General features: G+C 38.6%; 1 protein-coding gene across 1 annotated transcript in view; it reads left to right on the forward strand.

Moving 5' to 3' along the window:
* Nucleotides 1-11,865, forward strand: part of FAP (fibroblast activation protein alpha) — a 71,271-nt gene extending 59,406 nt beyond the window's left edge. The window contains exons 21-26 of the mRNA XM_029225403.1: nucleotides 547-601; nucleotides 7,921-8,020; nucleotides 9,065-9,129; nucleotides 9,631-9,703; nucleotides 9,966-10,039; nucleotides 11,464-11,865. Of these exons, the coding sequence (XP_029081236.1) occupies nucleotides 547-601; nucleotides 7,921-8,020; nucleotides 9,065-9,129; nucleotides 9,631-9,703; nucleotides 9,966-10,039; nucleotides 11,464-11,565 (469 nt within the window). The 3' untranslated portion in view covers nucleotides 11,566-11,865. The remainder of the gene's footprint in view (nucleotides 1-546; nucleotides 602-7,920; nucleotides 8,021-9,064; nucleotides 9,130-9,630; nucleotides 9,704-9,965; nucleotides 10,040-11,463) is intronic.
* Nucleotides 11,866-21,930: the final 10,065 nt, after the last annotated feature.

Below are 21,930 nucleotides of genomic sequence, written 5' to 3' on the forward strand. Positions count from 1 at the left end.
CAGCAATAATGAAACCCTTTTTTCCAAAAGCTGGAGATTTGGAAATTTGGTCCTAGTCATGGTGCTATTACTTCTGGTGTTACTATGAGCCAGTCTCTCTTTTTTTTTCTTTAAAATATCTTAAGTGCATTTAATAGTAAATTCAAAAACATGTGGCTATAGTGTTAGCACCTGAGTTAACCATTTGTTTGTTCACTGCATTAAAAAACATTTTCCCCTTTCAGTCTATTCTCATTTGCTGAGTATGAGCCTGTCTCTTAACCTGAGTCCCAAGTAACTCACCAGCACAGTTAGGGTAGGAGGCCTTACAGCCCTGAAAGTATTACTCAATAGATGTACCATAGAGTCTAAAGGATCCTTTTACCCCTTGCAGTAAGCATGATAATGTTCTTTTAACTATTTGTAAATGCAGCCTGATTATGCAAGTGTTTAAACAAAGAAAATGTAGCGTTTCTATTAAATCTTTGGATTAAATATGCTTGTGTAATGAAGTAAATGTCATGTGTACACACTTAAAATTCTAAAAATTTGTTTCTTTTCCTTTAGAAAATTCATAGAAATGGGTTTCATTGATGAAAAAAGAATAGCCATATGGGGCTGGGTGAGTTGTTTTGTATGTTTTATGCCTGTTATTTGGTTCATCATTTTCTAAAGTGTTCGCTTATAAGGTTTCTCATGAAATGTTAATGTTGCAACATAATTTAATCTGTCAATGGAAACAGTCAATTTGGATAATCTGGACTTCAAAGTGGTGGCTTTAAGTGTTTGTTCCTTTTTTTCAATCATTTAGTTTCTTCCCTGTATAGCAAATTAACTCGTAATTGACACATTTTCACTTAATTTCTGGTATTAGAGTATACTGAACTGAACCATATTCATCAGAACTTTAATTTCTTTTGTTATTTTAGGGTTAATATATTTCTTTTCTTTTATATGTCATCATTTCATTTTCATGAAGCTAAGATAAAGTTTGAAATTATATATCTTAGCTGTTTTGATTCTTTTTTTTTTCTTGCAATCAAATTCTTTTACCAGACCTAACGTTAATTTGTGCTAACTGGAGAGAAATAATTATTTATTACTAGTTATAGATCATGGAGATAATTTCCCACGTTTGAAGAGCTACACAGGTTTTTTAAACACACATTAAAAGGAAGTGGCAACGTTTATCAGTCATGGGCAATGAAGTCACTGGAAAGTTTAGAGAAATATGGGAAAGAGTTTAGATTTGCCCATTATAAATTATGATAATTACCCTTCAAAGAAGATTTCCTGTTTCACTTTTTGGTCTGAGTTTGTACATTTGCAAGTCAATTTGCAGCCATTTGTGCTTGGGTTGTTTTTCTTGGCTGTTTTCTCTGAGCGCGGCCTGCACAAGATGGAGGGAATGAAACCCAATATTGAAGGGAATCTGCAGGATTCCACTCATCTCTCAGCTCAGTGACCAGATGAAGAGCTGTTATGAATTTGTGGAAAGTTGTTACTTCAAGCCATTTGGTCCTTCTTAAAACTATCAAATGTTAAGTATCTAAACAGAATGGAATTCAAATGGGTGGAAATAAATGAAATATTTTTATAGTGAAATATTTCAGATAAGACCTTTCTTACCATCCATTTTTATGAAATTTCCTAAAGTAAATCCTTGAAAGATTCACATTTCGAACTGAACACTTACATATAATATTAACATTTCTCTTACAGTTTCACTTTGCTTTTACTTCAGTCTTTGAAATAACTGAAAGCCACCTTTTAACTTCACTTCTAGAACATTCTAGGTATAAGTGGTTTGGTAGAGAACCATGTGTGTGGGATGATTTAAGAAACCCACTCATCACATGAAGGAGAGTGAGCTTTATCCATGGCTCTGTAACATGTTTCTCTTCTTATTTTTCTATGTTTCTGTGATCATTACACTCCATTCCTTAAATGTCAGTGTTTTTCTGGGTCTGGTCTTCATTCTTGTTGTTCTTCACTTCCTTGGGGAAACCCATGTGGTTTCAAAGATGATGATGACTGCCAGATGCCTGCCACCAGGCCCCCTCCTCTCTCTTCTGAGCTCCACATTTCAAATGGCTACTGATTGTATTTCCCAAATGTCTTACAGAGGCCTCAAGCTTAACTTGCCCAAGTTAAACGTATTACAGTCTACTTTAAAACAAGTCTTCATCTTTAATAAGGACCTCACCACACACCTAGTCATCCAAATTAGTAAGTTCAGAGCTATTTTCAGCTTCCCCTGCTCCCTGACACCAATACTCTGTTGATTAGTAAATTCTATCAATTCTGCCTTCAAACATTTGAGTCTATTCTCATCATCCCCACTGACATTGCTTTAGTTCAAGTTTCTTTATATGTAATCTGAATCAGAGCTCCTCAAACTTTAGCTTGCATAAGCATCACCTGGAGAACGTTTTAAAACTGTTTCCAGGCAATTCCCCCGACCAGTACTCCAGTGTGGAATCTGAGGGTCCACTTACATGGACCATAGATTGGGTGGTACAGGTTTAACTATTCCAGTTGCTTCTTAACTAGCCTCCTTGCTTTGGTCTCACAAACTCCAATGTTGCTAATGAAGTTATTGTTCCAAAACACAATTCTTGCCATGTTGCCTTTTTGCTTACATATTTTCTAGGGCTACATGTTGACCTCAGCCTAGTGCCCAAACACATTTCCTTGCATGCAAGGCCCTTGGCAATCTGGTTGCATCCTACTTTTCCAGTCTCTCTCCCTCCCTCCACTTCTCCCCACTCTTTCTTTTTTTTTTTTTTTTTTTTTTTTGCGGTACGTGGGCCTCTCACTGTTGTGGCCTCTCCTGTTGCGGAGCACAGGCTCCGGACGCACAGGCTCAGCGGCCATGGCTCACGGGCCCAGCCGCTCCGCGGCACGTGGGATCTTCCCAGACCGGGGCACGAACCCATGTCCCCTGCATCGGCAGGCGGACTCTCAACCACTGTGCCACCAGGGAAGCCCTCCCCACTCTTTATGAATAATTTGTTTTATGTCTGTGCTTCCTTTTTCCCATGTGTTGATCAGTCCTGTTCCCTACACCTGCAATGCCCATCCTCTTCTCCCATTCCCCATGTCTTCCTCTCTCCAAAACACAAAATTCCTACTTGTTCTTTAAGACCCAACTCAGATATGAATTTTTGTGCTCCAATAGCTCTTTATATTACTTTTATAGGAACTGCCATGCTTTATCTTGTTTGTGCATTGTTTGCTCTCACAAGAATCAAGGAATGGACTTTGTCTTTCTTCAACTTTGTTTCTCAAATATTTAGCACAATATTGTCCATCTCACATATCTATGATGCTGTTTAAAATGAATTTAATCCTGTAAGTCAATGTTCCCCCAAAGGTGTCATGTTAGTATCAGGAAATTTGGGGGAAATGTTCTCTGGTCTAATAGTTTGGTAAACTATGAAGTCTATATAATAGTGTATATAGCCCCTATAGTAGAGAATCCTGTTAAATTTTGTTTAATACAGTATTACCAAAAAGTATTTGATTCCATGGGTGCCTCTTTTAGTAGTGGTCTTGAAGTCAGTAGGGAGTGGAATTGGAGCCTTAGAAAGATACTCTTGGCTGCAGAATGAAGAGCAGCCTGATGTTGGGGGAGAGAGTGGTCCAAAGGGCTAAGAGAGCAGTAATACGGGCAACAAATACCAAGGGCCTGAATTTAGGCAGTGAAGAAGGGGACAGGAATAGGTCATAGCTCTGAGTGCTCTTTTATAGTATAATAAGCAGACACCTATGGGAAATTGGAGAAGGGAAAGAGAAAGACGTTGAGAATGACCATGTGGGTTTGTTTAGCTATCACTGTGTTCCATAAGTACCTGTTTCTACGAAGTATTAGCTACCTTAGTGGTCTGAGAAATACTCTAAAGCTAGCCATGCAATTTTTTTCTTTGGTCAATTGGTCAATAAGTTGCAAATCTTACATTTCCCTCCATTATCCAGATTAAGAAGGGGAGAGAAGGCATTTTTATCTTACACTTTCATTTTTCTGGCACCAAATTAAAGTCCAGTAGCCTGTTTTTTAGCTTCCTCTTAGACATCCACTATGCACACAGCATTATGCCTAGGAAGTGTCTGTTATGACAGTCGTTCTGACCTGGGCAATTTTGTCCCTTAGGGGACATTTGGCAATGTCTGGAGACGTCGTTGGTTGTCAGAACTAGGGGAGTGCTACTAGCGTCTAGTGGGTAGAGGCCAGAGATGCTGTTAAATATCCCACAAGGCACAGGACAGCACCCAACAAAAAAGAATTATCCAACCCAAAAAGTCAATAGTGCTGAGGTTGAACAACCCTAATTTATATGAAGAAAAATTGAAGCAATTATTCTGACAATTGAAGAGCAGCAGGGGTTTTGCCTAAATTATTAGAATAACAACCTCATTTATGGGCTTTGCTTTGTTAATATAGACCTAGCCAGGTGGTGTTGAATAAGCATTAGTTCGTGATTTAATCTTAGCTCCCTTCTCTTCCAGTGACTAATTATAAGCAATTTGAATTGCTATGTGTGATCAACAATGTAAAAGTAGGACAAATGCACCTCTAATGAAACTATATTAGACTCTGAACTTAAAACTTCCCAAAGAGGTTGCCCTAATGTAGGGATATAGAGGAAGTGGCTTGTCGTCAGGCATCCTGCAGTTGAGTCTCAACTCCACCGCTTACTCTAAATTTATTCTGAGCCTCAGTTTCCTCATCACGAAATGCAACAATAATTTCCTCATCAAGTCAGTGTGAGAGTTAGATGAGTTAATAGGAAAGTCATATATTAAACAAATATTTATTCTATTCCCACTGTGTTTCAGATTGTATTGTCAGTGCTAGGGAGACATTCATTAACCAGACAGACAAAAATCTCTACCTTTATCGAGTTGGGAATGGTTGGGGAGAAAGGCAATAAGCAAGATAAATAAGTAACATATACAGGATGTTAAACAATGATCAGTGCGATGGAGAAAAGCAAAACCAAGCAAGAAAGGAGCAAGGAGCATCATACAGGATTGGTGCAATTTTAGATTAGAAGGACAGGTGAGACTTTTTTTTTTTTTTTTTGAGTTAAGACTTCAAATGGGAGGGAGTGAACCATGCCAATTTCTGGGGATAGAGAATTCCAGGCAGAGGGTGGCAGCACTTGCAGAAGTCCTGGGGCTAGATGACTCTTGGAGAGTTCAAAGAACATCAAGAGGGCTTCCCGAGGGCTTCCCGAGGGCTTCCCTGGTGGCGCAGTGGTTGAGAGTCCGCCTGCCGATGCAGGGGACACGGGTTCGTGCCCTGGTCCGGGAGGATCCCACATGCCGCGGAGCGGCTGGGTCCGTGAGCCATGGCCGCTGGGCCTGCGCGTCCGGAGCCTGTGCTCCGCAACGGGAGAGACCACAACAGTGAGAGGCCCGCGTACCGCAAAAAAAAAAAAAAAGAACATCAGGAGAGCCAGTGAGCAAGAGGAGGTGGGAGGGGGGAGAGAAAGGACACAGAGCCTGTGGGACCACAAAGACTGTTGCAATGACCTTGGCCATACAAACATTAGCTAGTTATTATTATTGTCTGTAGGTGAAATGTTCCAATCTGCATTATAGCTCCCATCAGAGTACTATTCCATAAATCCCTCAAAATTCTGTGCCCTTCTAAGAATGTTTTTAAAGATATCCTTCATTTAAACAAAATGGCAAGGCATCTAAGTGCAAAGGACAAAATTCTAGAATTCTCATGGCCAATCTGCTCCGTGGGTTCTTTTCTTTCTGCAGCCACCCACTCTGCCTTGGAGCCCCACCCATGGGAGAGCAGAAAAAAGTCAGCTCGGGTGGTTTTTTTTCTCTTTATTTCTACAATAGAAACAGCTTTTCTAAGCTGCCTGAGAATTTCAAGTACACCTTCTTTTATTGTGCTGCTGCTACACTTGTTTGCTTTTACAAATTCCTAGAGGCAATTTGTATTCATGTTGAAAGCATGACAATTTTATTTACATACTGCCCTATTATCTAATCACTGAATAGATACAAGTTAATATTTTATAATTCCTAAGATTTTGGATAGAAATGTTCAAAACCCTTTTTACTATATGCAAATGCTTTAATTTCAAATGTCACTCCATGCTATTTTCTGTTCTGGGGCATAGGAGAGGAGAAGCAGAACCCAGTATTATAATTTGCAGTGATCACACTTTTCCAATAAAACCATAAACAGTAATCATATTTCTAAAGGACTCAGGCTTACTCTACTTTCATTTAAACCAAAAATTAAGAAGGAAGAAGAAATCTTTTGTTTCAGTAATAGTTGTTGCTAACCTGCTGATCAAAACAGATTATTTTTATGTTTTAAGTGAAAGTTTGATCCTGATAGAGAATTTTCACTTATCAAAATGATTTTTAAACCCACATGTTCCTTCTATTTTAAAATATATTTTTCCTCTATTAAAACACATTTTAGTTCTCCTCCAAGTATAATGAAAGGAGGCCACGGTATAATTGGAGCTGCCACTTTTAGTCTGTGTTTTGTAGCCAAGGGTCCTCAATAAGATTCCCCAGAGTTGGAAACAGAAGACTGTAAACTAGTTAGTTAGCATTCTTTCTCTAACAATTGAATTCAGCAAGATGGTTTAGTTTATTCCCTCAGGCCATGTATTTCACGGATTAAGACTAGACCCAGGCCACTGACTGCTGCCTGATTTCGCCACGTCTGTCTCCTGTCTCTCCCTTGCTCTGTAGGGCTCTCCCTCCCACTCTCTCTTTCACCCTCTCTCAAGACTGACTTTTCTGTAGCAAAGGATGATAGGATCTCTCCAGACCGGAGGGCAAATGATTCCCAGAAGTTTGTGGCAATAAAGTCCTAAAAGCAAGGCACACCCTTAGTTAGAGAGTCGCACTGTCCTCTTTTGATTTGTAAGGTTGTTCCTGTGTTGGGGCAAGAATAAGCCCTGAGAGTCACTTCCTAATCTAGCACACACATTTGGGGTGGCGGGGAGGGGGGAGGGGGGAGGAGGGTCTATGTCCCAGAACACTGCTTAATCCATGCTCCTAGAGGAAGCATCTCTCTCCCAGCAGGTTAATACAGACAAATTTTGCCTTCCAGGGAGGGATGAGCTTTACCGTGACACTCTGTTCGTTTCTTCATTTTTAGGAAAAGGTTCAAATTTTCAAGTGACACAGGCACACATCTCCTTCTGTTATGAGGGTCACATTTCTGAATCACCTACCAATTCCCTGGGGAAGAAAATTGATGAGTGCTAAACCTACTCCAGACTCTGCAATTTGTATCCCCTTTTGTATTACTTTATTTTTCCATTAAGTTAGGGAGGGGGACATGTAAGATTTTTTAAGACACCAGTGACTTTTCCTCCTTTGCGCTGCTATGCCAGAAATCCTCAAAACAGAATACGTAACACTACCTTATACACAGACTCTGGCCGTGTCTTAAACTACTCAAAAGGTTCTTGTGTCCTGCCCTTGCTGTTCTGTTATGAAAATAAATGAGTAAATATACAGATATTAGTGCTGCCTCACAGGAGTTTTTTGCACGTTGTGGGAAGTATCTTGCTTTTACTTTTGGGGAATGATCTTCTTTTTTGTGTATTTTTTTAAAGTAAAAATCCTGTTTTTGCCATAGCAAGGTCCTGGTTGGAAAAACATAGAGGGGGAAAAAAAGAATTTTGCAGAAAAATTGCAATTATAGTATCTCTTAAACTGCCCACACCATGTTCGGATCAGCACACCAAGTATTTGTAATTGACTAAGCTGAAATTGTTGTCATGTCTGGTGGAGTTTGCTACCAAGAGTGCAAGATAGACATTTAATCTACCCTATCCATATTCCCCAGCTCCCATCAGCACTTACTGTGAGTAGAATTGCTATACAAATACCTTAGAGAGTTTATGAGAGCCAATCTGGGACTGACTTGTAACAATGTCTCTATAGTCCTACGGAGGGTATGTTTCATCGCTGGCCCTTGCTTCAGGAAGTGGTCTTTTCAAATGTGGAATAGCAGTGGCTCCAGTCTCCAGCTGGGAATATTACGGTATGGAAACATTTCATAAATATTGCTGCGAAAACATTTAACACATAATTACTCTATATTTAAGGTTGCTAGGAAAACAAATTATGCAGTAAAATTCACCCCAGCATCACTGGGAAAAATATAATCTATAAATGAGGTTGTTTATATGATTCATTATAATCATGTTGCAATAATCACGGCAATTTTAAGACGAGGAAGGACTCTTCCAAAACCCAATGTAAGTTATTCTCTTCCAGAAACCGTGTGCCCCCTGATGAACCAAATCTTTAAAATCAGAGTTAACCCTGTTTTCACAGACACACACAGGTGCAGCTGAATTAGCTTTTAAGCACACCTTAGGGAAAGTCAGGACGTGACCAAGCAAATCACCGCCATGCCACAGTTTGCAGCTGCCTGTTACATTGCTCTAGAAATCAAAGAAACAAAAATTTGTTCAAGAAGTACACCTTCTGTGTGTGCCTATTTTTATGATGAACATCAATGCAGGACGATTATTTGGAAATAACTCTAATAAATGCACGAAAATTAGCTTTCATCAGATCCTCTTCCCTGTGTTGTGGTGGAAATGAGACAATTATGACTTGTAGGGAATCTCCATTCAGAGAAAAACGTGTGTGTTTTGGGGGAGGACTTGGGGGACAAAGTTCCATCCCAAATTAATTAAGACACCAATAAATGTACTAGAGGTGGCTGCATTTGTGATTTCTTTTAAAATATAATGAGGTCATTCCTAGCTCAACATTCCCCCCACTGAAGAACTTTGGGTAGAAGTGAAAAAGTTTAAGAGCAGCTCTTTCTATCGTTAGCTGCTCCTGTTTCCACAGTCTTCTCCTGCATTGCTTCTCCAGCCCTACTGAGGCAACTTGCAGAGCGAATGACTTGGGTGGAGCGTTACAGTAAAGGGCAGCAAGAACCTTCCTCGGCAGCTCCACCTGGGAGATTGAAGAGCAGTTATCAAACTCGGGGGTGGGGGGTTCTGGTTGGTTAATGAAATGACACATATCACATGCAAACAACACACTCATATACTCATATGTTTTACAGCATCTATCTACACAGAGCGATTCATGGGCCTCCCAACAAAGGATGATAATCTTGAGCATTATAAAGTAAGCATTTTCTGTTTGATTTAGGTCATTAATTTATTTCAAATGTGCTAAATAATTGTAAAGCAGTCATTCAGAGTTTACAGTTTTGCTGGGTCCCCAAAGCAAGTAGGATGATCTTTTGTCAGCTGCAAAACACCTCACTAAAAAGGAATTGACTCCTTTTGGATTCTATTTTTCCTTTCCCCATCCTCCTTCCCTAACTTCCCTTTTCTTCATCCCCCTCCCCAGCCCCTACTCCTACACAGCTTGAGCGGGCATCATTTATGCCTAAGGTCTCACTCATATGTAACATATGACACATAAACTTTCAGTTTTTCAAACTAAGAATCAGATGGAAGTAATGCAAATGATGATGAAAATGTGTTGCTCTGACTCTTAAATATTTATCAACCAAAGCAATACATAATTTCAGTATTGGTGCTAAGTCCATTGCACAATGATTTAGCTAGTTTTCTATTAGAACTTGCAGCAACTAAAATGTTAATTTTTCCCCTTTTCCAGAATTCAACTGTGATGGCAAGAGCAGAATATTTCAGAAATGTAGACTATCTTCTCATCCACGGAACAGCAGATGGTGAGGTTTAAGCAAGACTCTTACACATAAAAATACTGAGCCAGCATCACTTTGTTTAAGAAACATTAAGCATCCTCCTATTCCTGTGCTCAGGGTCAATACCTAAGAGTCAGGGACATTTCCATAAGCGAGTGTGATTACTCACTGCTGACAATGTCAACTGCACGACTAGATAATTGTTGGTGTTCATTTCCAGGCGGTACATTGTCACTCTGTGCTTTCTGGTATTTAACAGCACTTTAACTCTCTCTCTTTGTTGCAGATAATGTGCACTTTCAAAACTCAGCACAGATTGCTAAAGCTCTGGTTAATGCACAAGTGGATTTCCAGGCAATGGTACATAATTTTGTTTCACTCATGTTCATGGCCTTAGACCCCTAAGCTAAAAGGAGGACTCTTCTTCTTTTTTTTTTTTTTTTTTTAACACTAAAACCTGACAAGGAGGCTGTTAAGGTAGAGTAGACAGAACATTAGCAAATGACTCTTGGATTTTTCATGAACTCCCTGAAGGACACTAGTCAAACCATGTCACCTCTGTTGATCCCAGTTGAGTCATATAAAAAATAAAGGCATCCACAAGATTAGAGGATCTTCTAGCTCAAACATCCAATAGTTCTGTGGTCCTACGTATTAAGTGTAGCTATGTGCTTAGAGTCCCTGTAAAATCTGAGAGGCTCAAAGAAGCTAGAAGATTCTATTTATTCAGTAAGAAGCAATCGCAGAATGTTATGAGACCTCAGAGGCTCCCTGAAATCAGGTGGTTCCACAGAGTTAGAGAATCCTTCCAGCTCTGTGTTCTCAGTGCCTGGCGTGGGGCTGGCCCATCACAGAAGGTCATACTTTTACTGAGTAAATGAATAAATGAGCTAGCTGTGAAATCCAGTTGCATGAAGAATGGGAAATGGAAACAGAGAGGAAAATAAGACAAAAGCCAAAGCAAGGGACACAATCCCTGGTGGCTATTGTTCCCCCTCTTCAGGGAACGTAAATTCTCCCTCACTTGCTTATGTTGCCCAAGCACCTAGAAAAGGAAACCTCCATCTTTTGGAAATTTGGTTTCTTAAAATAATTTAAAGAGGGTGAGGTGAGATTTTTCTGATCTTTTTTTTTACCCCATTCACCCATTTTTGAAATCGTGACTCCCAAAGTAAATTCAACTCATAAGTATATAGCATTACATCAATAACCACTAGCCACCTTTATTCAGTGAAAGCAATAATCTTACTGGCAACTCTCCAGCAATAAAGTTTAAATTTGTAATACCATCTCCCTGTTTTTTTTTTTAATGATACTATTTTTAACTCCTATGGAGGGTGTTTACAGTTACATGTATTGTGAATTTTCTGCAACAGATAGGAATTAGATTCATGGAATTTTTGAGCTAGAAAGAGCCTTAGAGAAAATCAAATCCAACCCCCTCATTTTTCGAATGAGGAAACCAAGCTCCAGAGAAGCAAAGTAACTGACCTAACGCCCCAGCTCTGGAACCCAGGATGCTGGCCGCCGTGGAAGTTCAGCCACCGAGATCTCAAAATAGAAGTTTGAAAAATATGAAACAGTAGTGAAGGTTAATAAAAAGGCTTTAAGTCTTCCTGTTCTAAATGTTTGCCTGTAACCTATTTTATTTATGCAAGTGTTCTTAGGTAGAATTCCAGCCATAATATTATAAAAATTATCAGGTCCTGAGAGAACAAAAAGCCAAAGCTGGATGCATTGTGTGTCTGCAGGAATAAAACAGGTTTCTTCCCTTTGTGTTTCAGTGGTACTCAGACCAGAACCATGGCATATCCGGCCTGTCCACGAAGCACTTATACACCCACATGACCCACTTCCTAAAGCAATGTTTTTCTTTGTCAGAGTAAAAACGATGCAGATACAAGACTGTATCACAATCTGAACACTTCCTATAAATGCCTCAGACTGTTTGCTTGTTTTACTCTTTATGCTGTTAAATGTTGGTGTAAACAAACAAACGAATGTTGTTCTGAAGGCTGACAGAAAATTCAGAGGACTCAGAAGTTCAACCTAAATATTGTTTACATTTTCTGGCACTCTGTGAAAGAAGAGAAAAGGAGGCCATACCTTTTGCTTTGGACACAGACAGTGTTTTATCACCTGTTCGTTTGAGGGGAAAAAGAATAAAGTCAGAAGTTAAAATGCTATGATTTTCTCAGTGTGCATTAATTTCAGGTTCCGGTTTCTATCAGAGAAAGAAATGCTTATGTTAGGCAAGTGCTTGAATAATATTAGGGTGGTCATGAAGGAGAAGAATCTAGAAGCAGTTTTGGATTTTTGTAATTAGAGCTCCAAATGCTGGAACACACAGCTCAGAGTGTGCAAAAGCATTGTTCAGAAACCAGGTTGGCAATGCATTTTGCAGAGGCACCCTGACGTTTGCACTCTGTACTGTCCCTCCAAGAAATGTTTATTAAATTTCTCCCAGAAGATTTCTTCAACATTGCCAAAAGCATTTGATAAAGATAAAGTCAGAATTTTGGATCCAGGCTCCTTTTAAGAAATGCTTCAAATTTGGAAATGTTCCTATTTTGGATCCCTTTTTAGAATGAGTAATGGTTAACTGTTTTCTGATTGCTAAGCCACACCAAACTAAATAAAACAAAAAATCAGATAAAATGGACTTCAACAGCTGGAGAAGGAAAATGTTACATCTGGAGCTTATTCTGGGGTTTTAGTTCTATGTTACAGGGTTTATTTTGGAAAAGAAAAAAAGAAGAGCCATAATGCCAGCAATCCCAAAGGCAATGCTCTGTCAACAACTGTCCCCGTCAATTAGAAACACAGGCAGTACGCCATCTCTGTGATGGCCACGGAATTAAAAAGATCCACAACAGGTCACCAGAAGATGTCTTAAATGAATGCTGAAAGTATCATGAAGCCGCTGCCGAGAGGACTTTCCATTGACGTGGTTCCCAGCATTCAATTGCCCTGGATGATTTTTCCCCATCCTTGGTTTGATTCTTCCCAGTGTCAGGTAGAAGACCCTCACACCTTCCGTCATGCTGTATAACTAGAAGAACCAGTCCAGGCATGGAAACTTACAGCAGGCAGGGACCTCAAAGGTCATACACCACAGACTCTTCTAGAGTTTTCAGACCTTTCTCAGTCCAGCATTCTTTCTCCCATGACTTTCTGAAATCATGCTCCCATTCAGGCCACAGAGTCCCACCCACCTCACCTGTCAGGAAGGGTACTTCGTGGAGGTCAGGGAGCCCGGGCAACACCCTCACAGATTCAGGACTGGCCACAGCCCCTCCTCTGCACATCTATACAACTGCTGATGCCCTCAGGGTCAGAGGGAAGCTACTGCTCTCCTTTTCTGTTCCACATGGAGCAGCCTGTGAAGCAAGCCCAAGAGATTTCTGCATAATTTTCTCCCCATTCGCTCTCTCCAGCTAGGAAGGGGAGACGAGCCAACAGCCCTTTCCTAACACTCTGTTAAGGGAGACAGCAGGGCAATTTTGTAATTATTATTTGTATAATAAGGAAGTCTTGTTACCCCAGCTTATCTTCCGCCTTTGTGGAATACGCAAACCTGGTGTTTAATATCAATGTGCAAGAAGTGGTTTCCAGCCTCAGGCCTTGGCTCCCACTGCCACAGAGGCAACTTCTACAAGACAGATCTAACTGCGTCATTTTCCCAAGTAGAAACCTCCAGGGATTCTCCATGGTCTGTAAAATAACATTGTAGATATTCTATGTAGAACATTTTCATCATCACAGAAAGTGCTATTCGATGGTGCTATCCTAGAGGAATCTTCACAGACCATATCTTGGAACATAGCATATGGTAGAAGCTCGCCAACCAGTGAATGATTGAACGACTCTGTCTTCATGGAAGACTCGGGTTTTCTACATCACCGTTGATGCAGCCTCCCCTGACCCCTCAGGCGCGCCTCAGGACTATCAGTGTGTGTTTATGTACTTATTCATCCATTCAACAACCATTTATTGAGGCTGTCTGTATACCTCACAAGGCTTTGAGGACATAGTGCAGAGCAATGCAGCAACTAGAGTGGCAGGGTTGTTTTTTAATTTTTTTTTTTAACGTTCACATTTTGTACAGCTTTACTAGATTTTTCTTTTGGCTTGGAAAATAAGAGGTACATAAAGTACAAAGATTTTAGTAGAAAATACGAAATTAAAAGGGATGATTAAACGTCTTACCTTTTCCATTTGTAGGAAGTGAATTATAATAATAACTATCGTTTGCCACATTTTATTCTTTCATATGTGATTTGGGGAGGAGGTTGTCCCAACATCCCAATTCATGCTGCAGGGTAGAATCATCCTTCACATATCACAAACTAGGGATTTTCATGCATTCATTCAACAAATGCAATTGCAAGCCACTGACTCAGGTACTATAGGTGACCCTCCCCCGCAGGTGACATGTATGTTAAACAGTATGCATATCTGTGGGCAGAGCTTAAGGCTTGTAAAGATGAGATATGAATGTGAGTAACTACAATGCAAGTTCAAATGACATCAGTACTCTGGGGGTGAGATTCTAGTAGGTGTAAGAGGAAAACCATAAGAAATGATGCCATTTCAAAATAACCTCAAATGTCAACCCTGCAATGCTGGCCTTAGAGCTATTTTTAAAGGTTTCAAAATTCTAAATGATCATCAAATATTTGTCAGAGTGAATGAGAAAAAAACAGCAAAAAAATGGGTATCTTGTTAAATTTAATACAAATGAGGGAATTTTGATTGAGGTTTAAATTTTTTAAAAATCTTCTCCAAAGTATAAAATGTATGATTTATTTCCTTCAAGAAACATTTTTTGAGAACCTATACTGTGCATGGAAGTATTCTGGGTACTGCAGGGGTTACAAAGATGAATGTATGTGACAGGTTCTCCATTTCTAGACTGTTTCAGTAAAGGCAACTTAACGAATCTGATTTTCCCAACATTTAAGCATTTTTCAGAAACTGACAGATCTTTATGCAAATGTTGTTGCCAAGCTGTTTGTAATGGTGAAATTATACTTTGACAGTAACTATTTAAAATATATTAAACCCAGCTAAGGTTTTTTTTTGAAATGTTGCCAATTAAGTGACTTTAATGAGCTTCTTGATGGTAATGTAATTAAAATTCAGATGTTCTAATTGTAAAAAAAAATACAGTTCTGGGAAACAACAGTAAAATAAGCAAATGTGAAATGAAGTAGGGCTAATTTAAACGGTGATTTTGTGGTCTTCTGAGAAGATTCCACCAAAACAACATTTTCAATTATCCTGTTTGTAAAGAAGAAAGAAGGCACCTAACAGATATTTTAGATGTATCCAGTAAAGTAGATATTTTGAGTTTATCTAATAAAACAGATTTTAAAATTCTGAACACAGTAAGTCATTCTCTGCTTGTGAAAGAACTGCTAAAAACACTTCCTTGGCTTTATGAACAGGTACCCTAGCAATCTGAAGTGAAATAATTTCTAATTCAGGGAGAAATCAGTGCCTGGACCTCACCAAGCTATTCATGGGGAAAAAGATCTGGCTCCTAGCAAAAGTCTCTACTGACCACCTGCTCAGATTATTGGCGTGCAATATTAGCATGCTGGTCACAGACACTTCTTTTTGACACACAGGTATGTCGTTGGCAAGCTAGAGCAGTATGATTTCATTCTATTGGCCTCTAGTTAATACCCCATTACTTACTGTGCTCACTTTAAAAGTGGCTTTGACAATACATGATTTAACACATATTCGTTGGTGCAGCGGTACAGCCTTTGCTCTGTGGTTATACAGAGTCCATATCACATTCATAAGAGGGAGGGGTAATCAAGCGAGGTCATGCTGCCATGGTTTGACAACTCACGTTCCTACTTTCATAATTACTGGTCATTGACAAGCAAAGGCAGGATCATCTTTGCTAGCCATGATTTATTGGGGGTAGGAATTTTTCTCATTGTTACAGAAAGTGAATTTTGAAATAAATGTCTTAACAAATCATTTAAAAGGATATAAATGTTATTTATTCGCTAAAAAGCTACTATTCATTCACTCATGATTCCGTTTGTTATTGAAACATCCTTTCAGATATTCATGGACATAATAGAAAATTTTAGGTAGGTCATAAAATTTGTTTGTAACACACTGACACTTGGCTAAATTTCCAGCTGTAAGAGATGATGCTTTACTATATGCAAGTACTTTTATATACCGACAGGAGACAACGCTGCTTTCTCATTTTCTTTAGAAGATTAAAGCAATACTTTGCAATATTGCAAATGCCTCCCTTTCAAATGAAATACAAGATAGCTCACGTGCCAATTCTTTTAAATATAATATGTTCATTATAACTTATTTTAAAGGCAGTGGACTGTAACAGGTAAGGGCACAGATGCTAAAGTTAGACTACGTGGTTTCAATCCCAGCTCAGCAACGTACTAGCTGTGTAATTTTGGTGAGTGTTCATACATTCTTTCTGCTTCGGTTTTCTTATATGTGAAATGGGGAATAATAATACTTCCTATCCCATAGCATGATGTGGAGGTTGAAATTAGTTGTTATTCATAGAGCTCATAGTGTCTGGCATATAGTAAGTATTTTGCAGGGGTCTGCCTAGATACATAAAGTAAACCAACTTTTTAATTAGCATTTTCAGTAAATTAATTCTCAAGAAATTAATAGTTTAATCTGAAGCCAATCATTTCTTTCCCATATCAGTGAGTTTAGTAGAAGTATGAGAATCATCCATCACTTAAAAATGAATCTCTGTCTTTTTCTGAAACAATGTGGCCTTTTAAGAAGAACCAGTACGATGAGGAAACTCATCGACCCTGAATGAATCATTTGACAATAGTAATATTGTCAATATTTGACAGTAGTAGTGGAAACACCCTGGGGGAAGACAGACCACCAAGGAAATGTGTGCTTGAAGGACACGGACAGTTCCCTCACCCAGCTTCACAAAACAACCTACAAAGCACCACACGGGTCCTTCTGCTCTGGCTCTATCTCCACCTGCTGCCCTCCAAACTCCAGCCCCACTGGTCTCCTTCCCGGTTTTTTGTGAAGACCAAGCTTATTTCTGTTTCAGAGCCTCGAATGTGGATTTCTCACATTTTCATTTGGCTGTGTCCTTGCCCATCGAGGCCTCAGCCCACGTGTCAGCACTTTAGAGAGAACTTCTCTAGCTTTAATGGTCACTGGATTTACTGTTGCTTCTTCCACAGGCAGAGACTTCCAACCACAATATCTAATTTTGTTTGCTTAACAGCACTTATAACCAACTTATAACTTGATAGCACTATAAAGCATGTTTATTTAGATATGTGCTTGGTACTTAGTTCTCCCACTCAAATATAAGCTCTCTATAAGGAGTGACCCTATCTGTCTTTTCACCTCTCTGCACCCAGGGCCTTGATAGACTTTGGAATAAGGTAGAAGGAACTTGATAAACATTTGCTGAATGTATTCCCACATTTTGCCAATAGGAAGGCCTATGAAACTAGAATCCTTATGTGTGATCTCACAGTGGAAACAGATATCACCCTTTCTGGAAATGAGTATGTAATAGAAACCTGCCTTTTCCCCTTCAAAGCGAAGAGAAAGAAGAACATCCCTGAGCAGCAGGTGATCCACAGTCGGGAGAATGGGGTTAGGGAGGACATGAATCTTAGCCAGAGGTCTAAGAAGTTGGTCTTTGGGACTTCTCTGGTGGCGCAATGGTTAAGAATCCACCTGCCAATGTAGGGGATACGGGTTCAAGCCCTGGTCTGGGAAGATCCCACATGCCGAGGAGCAACTAAGCCTGTGCGCCACAACTACTGAGCCTGCACTCTAGAGCCTGCGAACCACAACTGCTGAAGCCCATGTGCCTAGAGCCCATGCTCCGTAACAACAGAAGCCACCGCAATGAGAAGCCCACGCACCACAACAAAGAGTAGCCCCTGCTCCCTGCAACTAGAGAAAGCCCACGCACAGCAATGAAGACTCAACGCAGCCAAAAATAAATAAATAAATTTATTTTTAAAAAAAGTAGTAAAAAAAGAAGTAATCTCTGAGAATGTACCTTAAAAAAAAAAAAAGAAGTTGGTCTTTGGAACAAAAAATAATTTGGGTTAGGAAATAGAAACCAGCCTACTGCACGGACCTACCCCTGATTCTCACTGCCCCTAGATGACTTCGCGGACTGGGTAAGTTTAGCACAATATGTTGAGACTGAAAAAAGTCAGATAAGTCTCTGGAATGCTATTGATTATTTTAGCATCTTTCATTTTTTTTAAAGCATTTTTAAAAATATATTTCACTTAATTAATATATTTCAAGTACTAGAGGTTTCTTTCACATTGTAAAACAAAGATACTCATGCTTTACACTGTTTCTATCTCCTGATCAGATAGATCATAAGTTCAAACCCTGAACGTTTGATTGGTTGGTTTTCTAAAATTCAGATTGTAAACTTGGAGTTATCAAAAATAAACCAGTGAAATATATCTTCCAAAAGTTGTACAGTTAAGATCATATTTTTCTAGGTGACCATTCAAAATGGGTGAATTGAACTTTCCAGGATCCAACTGATACAGCTAAGTGTGGCCTTGTGTATCTTACAATTCAACAACACAATTAAAAAATGGGTAAAGAACATGAATAAACATTTTTCCAAAGAAGTTATACAAATGACCAACAAGCACATGAAAAGATGTTCAATATCCTTAGTCATCAGAAAAATTGTAGATCAAAACCACAATGAAGTACCACTTTACACCTACAAAGATGGTTATTGAAAAGAAAAGAAAAGAAAGGAAAAGAAAAGGAAAGAAAAGTATTGACAAAGATATGGATAAATTGGAGGCCTCATATACTGCTGGCAGGAATGTAAAATGGTTCAGCTGCTGTGGAAAACAGTTTAGTAGCTCTTCTAAAAGTTAAACATAGAATTACTATACAACCCAGCAATTCACTTTTAGTTGTAACCTGAAAGAACTGAAAACAGGTTCTCAAACAAACACATGTATAGGCATACATGTCCATAGCAGCACTGATTCACAATAGTCAAAAGGGTGCAAACAGCACAAACGTCCATCAGTGGGTGAATGGATGAACAAATTGTGGTATATACACATAAAGAATACTATTCAGCCATAAAAAGAAGTACTGATAGATGCTACAATGTGATAGATGCTCGAAAACAAGCTAAGTGAAAGAAGCCCAGACACAAAAGGCTACTGTATGATTCCATTTATTTGAAATATCCAGAATAAGTAAGTCCACAAGACAGAATACAGATTGGTAGTTTCCTGAGGATGAGAAGAAACTGCTTAATGGAGAAGGCATATTTTCTTTTGCAGTGATTGAAATGTTTTGGTACTAGATGGAGTTGGTGGTCACACAACATTGTGAATGTGCTAAATACCACTGAATTGTTCACTTTAAACAGTTTGGTTTTGTTATGTGAATTTAATCTTAATAATTTTTTTAAAAATCTAGTTTTAAAAACTCTATTTGTAAATGTTTTTAGCATAAGTAATCTATGATAATTATGGCACCCTTCTAGAATCAGTAGACTCAAGTTTTTAATCTAAAAGAAAGGTATATTTTAGGAAATTAGGCTCTTGGGTGCTTTATAAATATTTATTTTGATCCATCCTCATTGCCAATAAAAGGAATATTTTTATTCTCAATTAAAGAAAAAATTAAAATTTGTTATACTTATTTAACCAGTTGTCATTCACACCATCACACCTCTGGATGTGGACGAGAGAAAACCCATAGAATTCACCCCCTGAGTCATACCTGACACCTCATGAGCATTCATAACAGACTTTTCAAATACCAGATATTCGCTTGTCTGCCTCTTAAATTCTGTTCTTCCAACTTCCTGCTCAACCGCACTCAGTATAGCAGTTCTTCCAAAATGACTCTTTCCAATACCCAACCTCAGGCTGCCTCCTTCTTTGCTCCTTGCATTCTGTTTTCACATCAATCTAGAGAAAACTATAAGAACAAACTCTCTGCCAAGACCTGTCTCATTCCCTTACTCTGCTCTCAATCCTATGTTCTTTCAATGTTCCAGCTTCTTCATCAGAAAGTGAAATCTGTAGGTGTTGGAAAGGGTGAAAAGTCAATTGGGTGACATCTCCAAAACTCATGGATCTGATTCTTCAAAAATGGAATCTCCACAGTCACTTTAGAAAGCATTCTGGCAGTCTCTTGATAAGTTAAACATAACCCATCAATTCTACTTCTAGAATTCTTCTTTAAAATTCTTCTAGAATTCTACTTTACCTAAGGGAATTAAAAGCATAGTCCAGACAATTATTTAGAGCAGCATTATTCACAGTAGCTCAAAAGTGGAAACAAGCCAAGTGTTCATCAATTGATGAATAGTTAAACAAAAATGTTATGTATACATATAATGGAATATTATGCAATCATAAAACGCAATGATGTATTGATTCATGCTACAACATTGATGAACTTTGAAAATATTATGCTAAGTAAAAGAAATTACATGCATGTATTGAGCAATTCCATTTATATGATATGTGCACAGAATAGGCAAATATACAGAGAGAAAGTACTTCAGTGGTTGTCAAGAGCTGTGAAAGGGGCAGTGGGGAATAACTGCTAATGATACAGGGTTTCTTTTGAGAGTAATGAAAAGGTTCTGGAAGTAGACAGTGGTGAAGGTTATACAACACTGTGAATAAACCAAAAATCATACACTTTTAAAAGCTAAACTATAAAATACCTGGAATTGCCAATTGTTTATTTTTTAGTCCTCTTGCTATCTTAGCCATCTGGTGGCTGTGCATGGATTCAGACAGAAGTCAAGGCAGATTCTGAGGAGGTTAGGAGATTCTGCTGGGATTCCCACCACTGCTTTGTACAGCCTTCCTCTAGAAAGGTAGTAGGATCTGGATTCAGATCCAGATGCGGCTTTAAGCAACTTGGTTACCTGTTCTAAGCCCTTGCTTCGTTATTTGTAAAATGGAGGAAAAAATATTTAACTCACTGTATATTATGAGGATGAAACAATAATATATTCAGAGAGTTTTGCTTTTAGTAGGCATTAATAAATGGTAGCTATCTCAATTATCTTAGAGTACTTACTCCTCAAATATTTTCTACATTGGTTGCCTATAACTAAGCCAATATATGAATCACAGGTGAAAATGTAAAAAAGCAATCACCTAATCAAGTGGCTGGTATAGCGTGCTACCCCTGAAATGAATGGCTTTACGCTTTCATCCGTGTGCTAAGTCAAACGTTGCCCTGAAATTATAATTTATACTTGATTGTTTTCATTAATGTCAACTGTCCTAAATGATACATTTATGTAGGACAACTGTCCAGAAAAACATTAGATGCAAATTGCTGCTTAATAAATCAAAGCCAAATTTAAGATATTCAGTGAGTTGCTTTTTGCTGTGCATTATGCCTAGGGTTGAGAGGAAGCGGTGGAGAAAAAGGTCTAATATCCAGACTTTGACTTCTAGAGTTCGCTGATCAGTGTTTATGGAGGAGGAGGATGCTGACCATGCACTAGATTTATGAGAAAGAAATGGAGAATCTACCTTTCTTCAGCATTAGACAGGGCTCACAGTTAATACTCTGGTGTGCTCTATGAGGATAAAAAGATTTTTATTAAAATGGAAGTGAAAAATCAGTCTTTACTTCCTCTGACAGCATTCCAACAAAGAAACAATTTACTTTTCAGTCAGAAGGAGTCAGGATTAGAACTCACTACTGAGGCCATAGAACTGTTTCTGAGTTCAGAGATAAATTATTTGGGGTAATTTATTACAAAATGAAATTGTAGAAATTAATTCTCTATGTTTGAAGAATAAAATAGTCAACCAACGGATTGTTTTAAATTAGATAAAATTCTACTTAAAAATATGATAATAGCCTAGAGGGCTTTATAAATTAGCCTTCAGTCTATGCTTATATCATTTCAATATCACCAAAAAAGTGGGCATATCTTTGCAATACATCTGATAAAATATGATGTAGCAGCACCAGCCCTGATCAAGCTTCAGGCAGAGGGCAAGCCTGATTATAAGACATCATGAATAAAAAAAAGTGTTCATAACTCCATTTTGCATTTTCAACATTTTTTAGGATACAGATTTCAAATTTTAAATATTCTAATGGCTGAGGTTACTCCTTTTTACAGAAGTCTTTGAGAAATTGCAATGTTTTAATTGGTTCACATTAAAGACTCTTAGAAACTTTAGGGAAAAAAAGTCTTTCCA

This window comes from Monodon monoceros, unplaced genomic scaffold (genome assembly GCF_005190385.1).
Source record: "Monodon monoceros isolate NGI ecotype Baffin Bay Population unplaced genomic scaffold, NGI_Narwhal_1 Super_Scaffold_16, whole genome shotgun sequence".
Classification (NCBI taxonomy): domain Eukaryota; kingdom Metazoa; phylum Chordata; class Mammalia; order Artiodactyla; family Monodontidae; genus Monodon; species Monodon monoceros.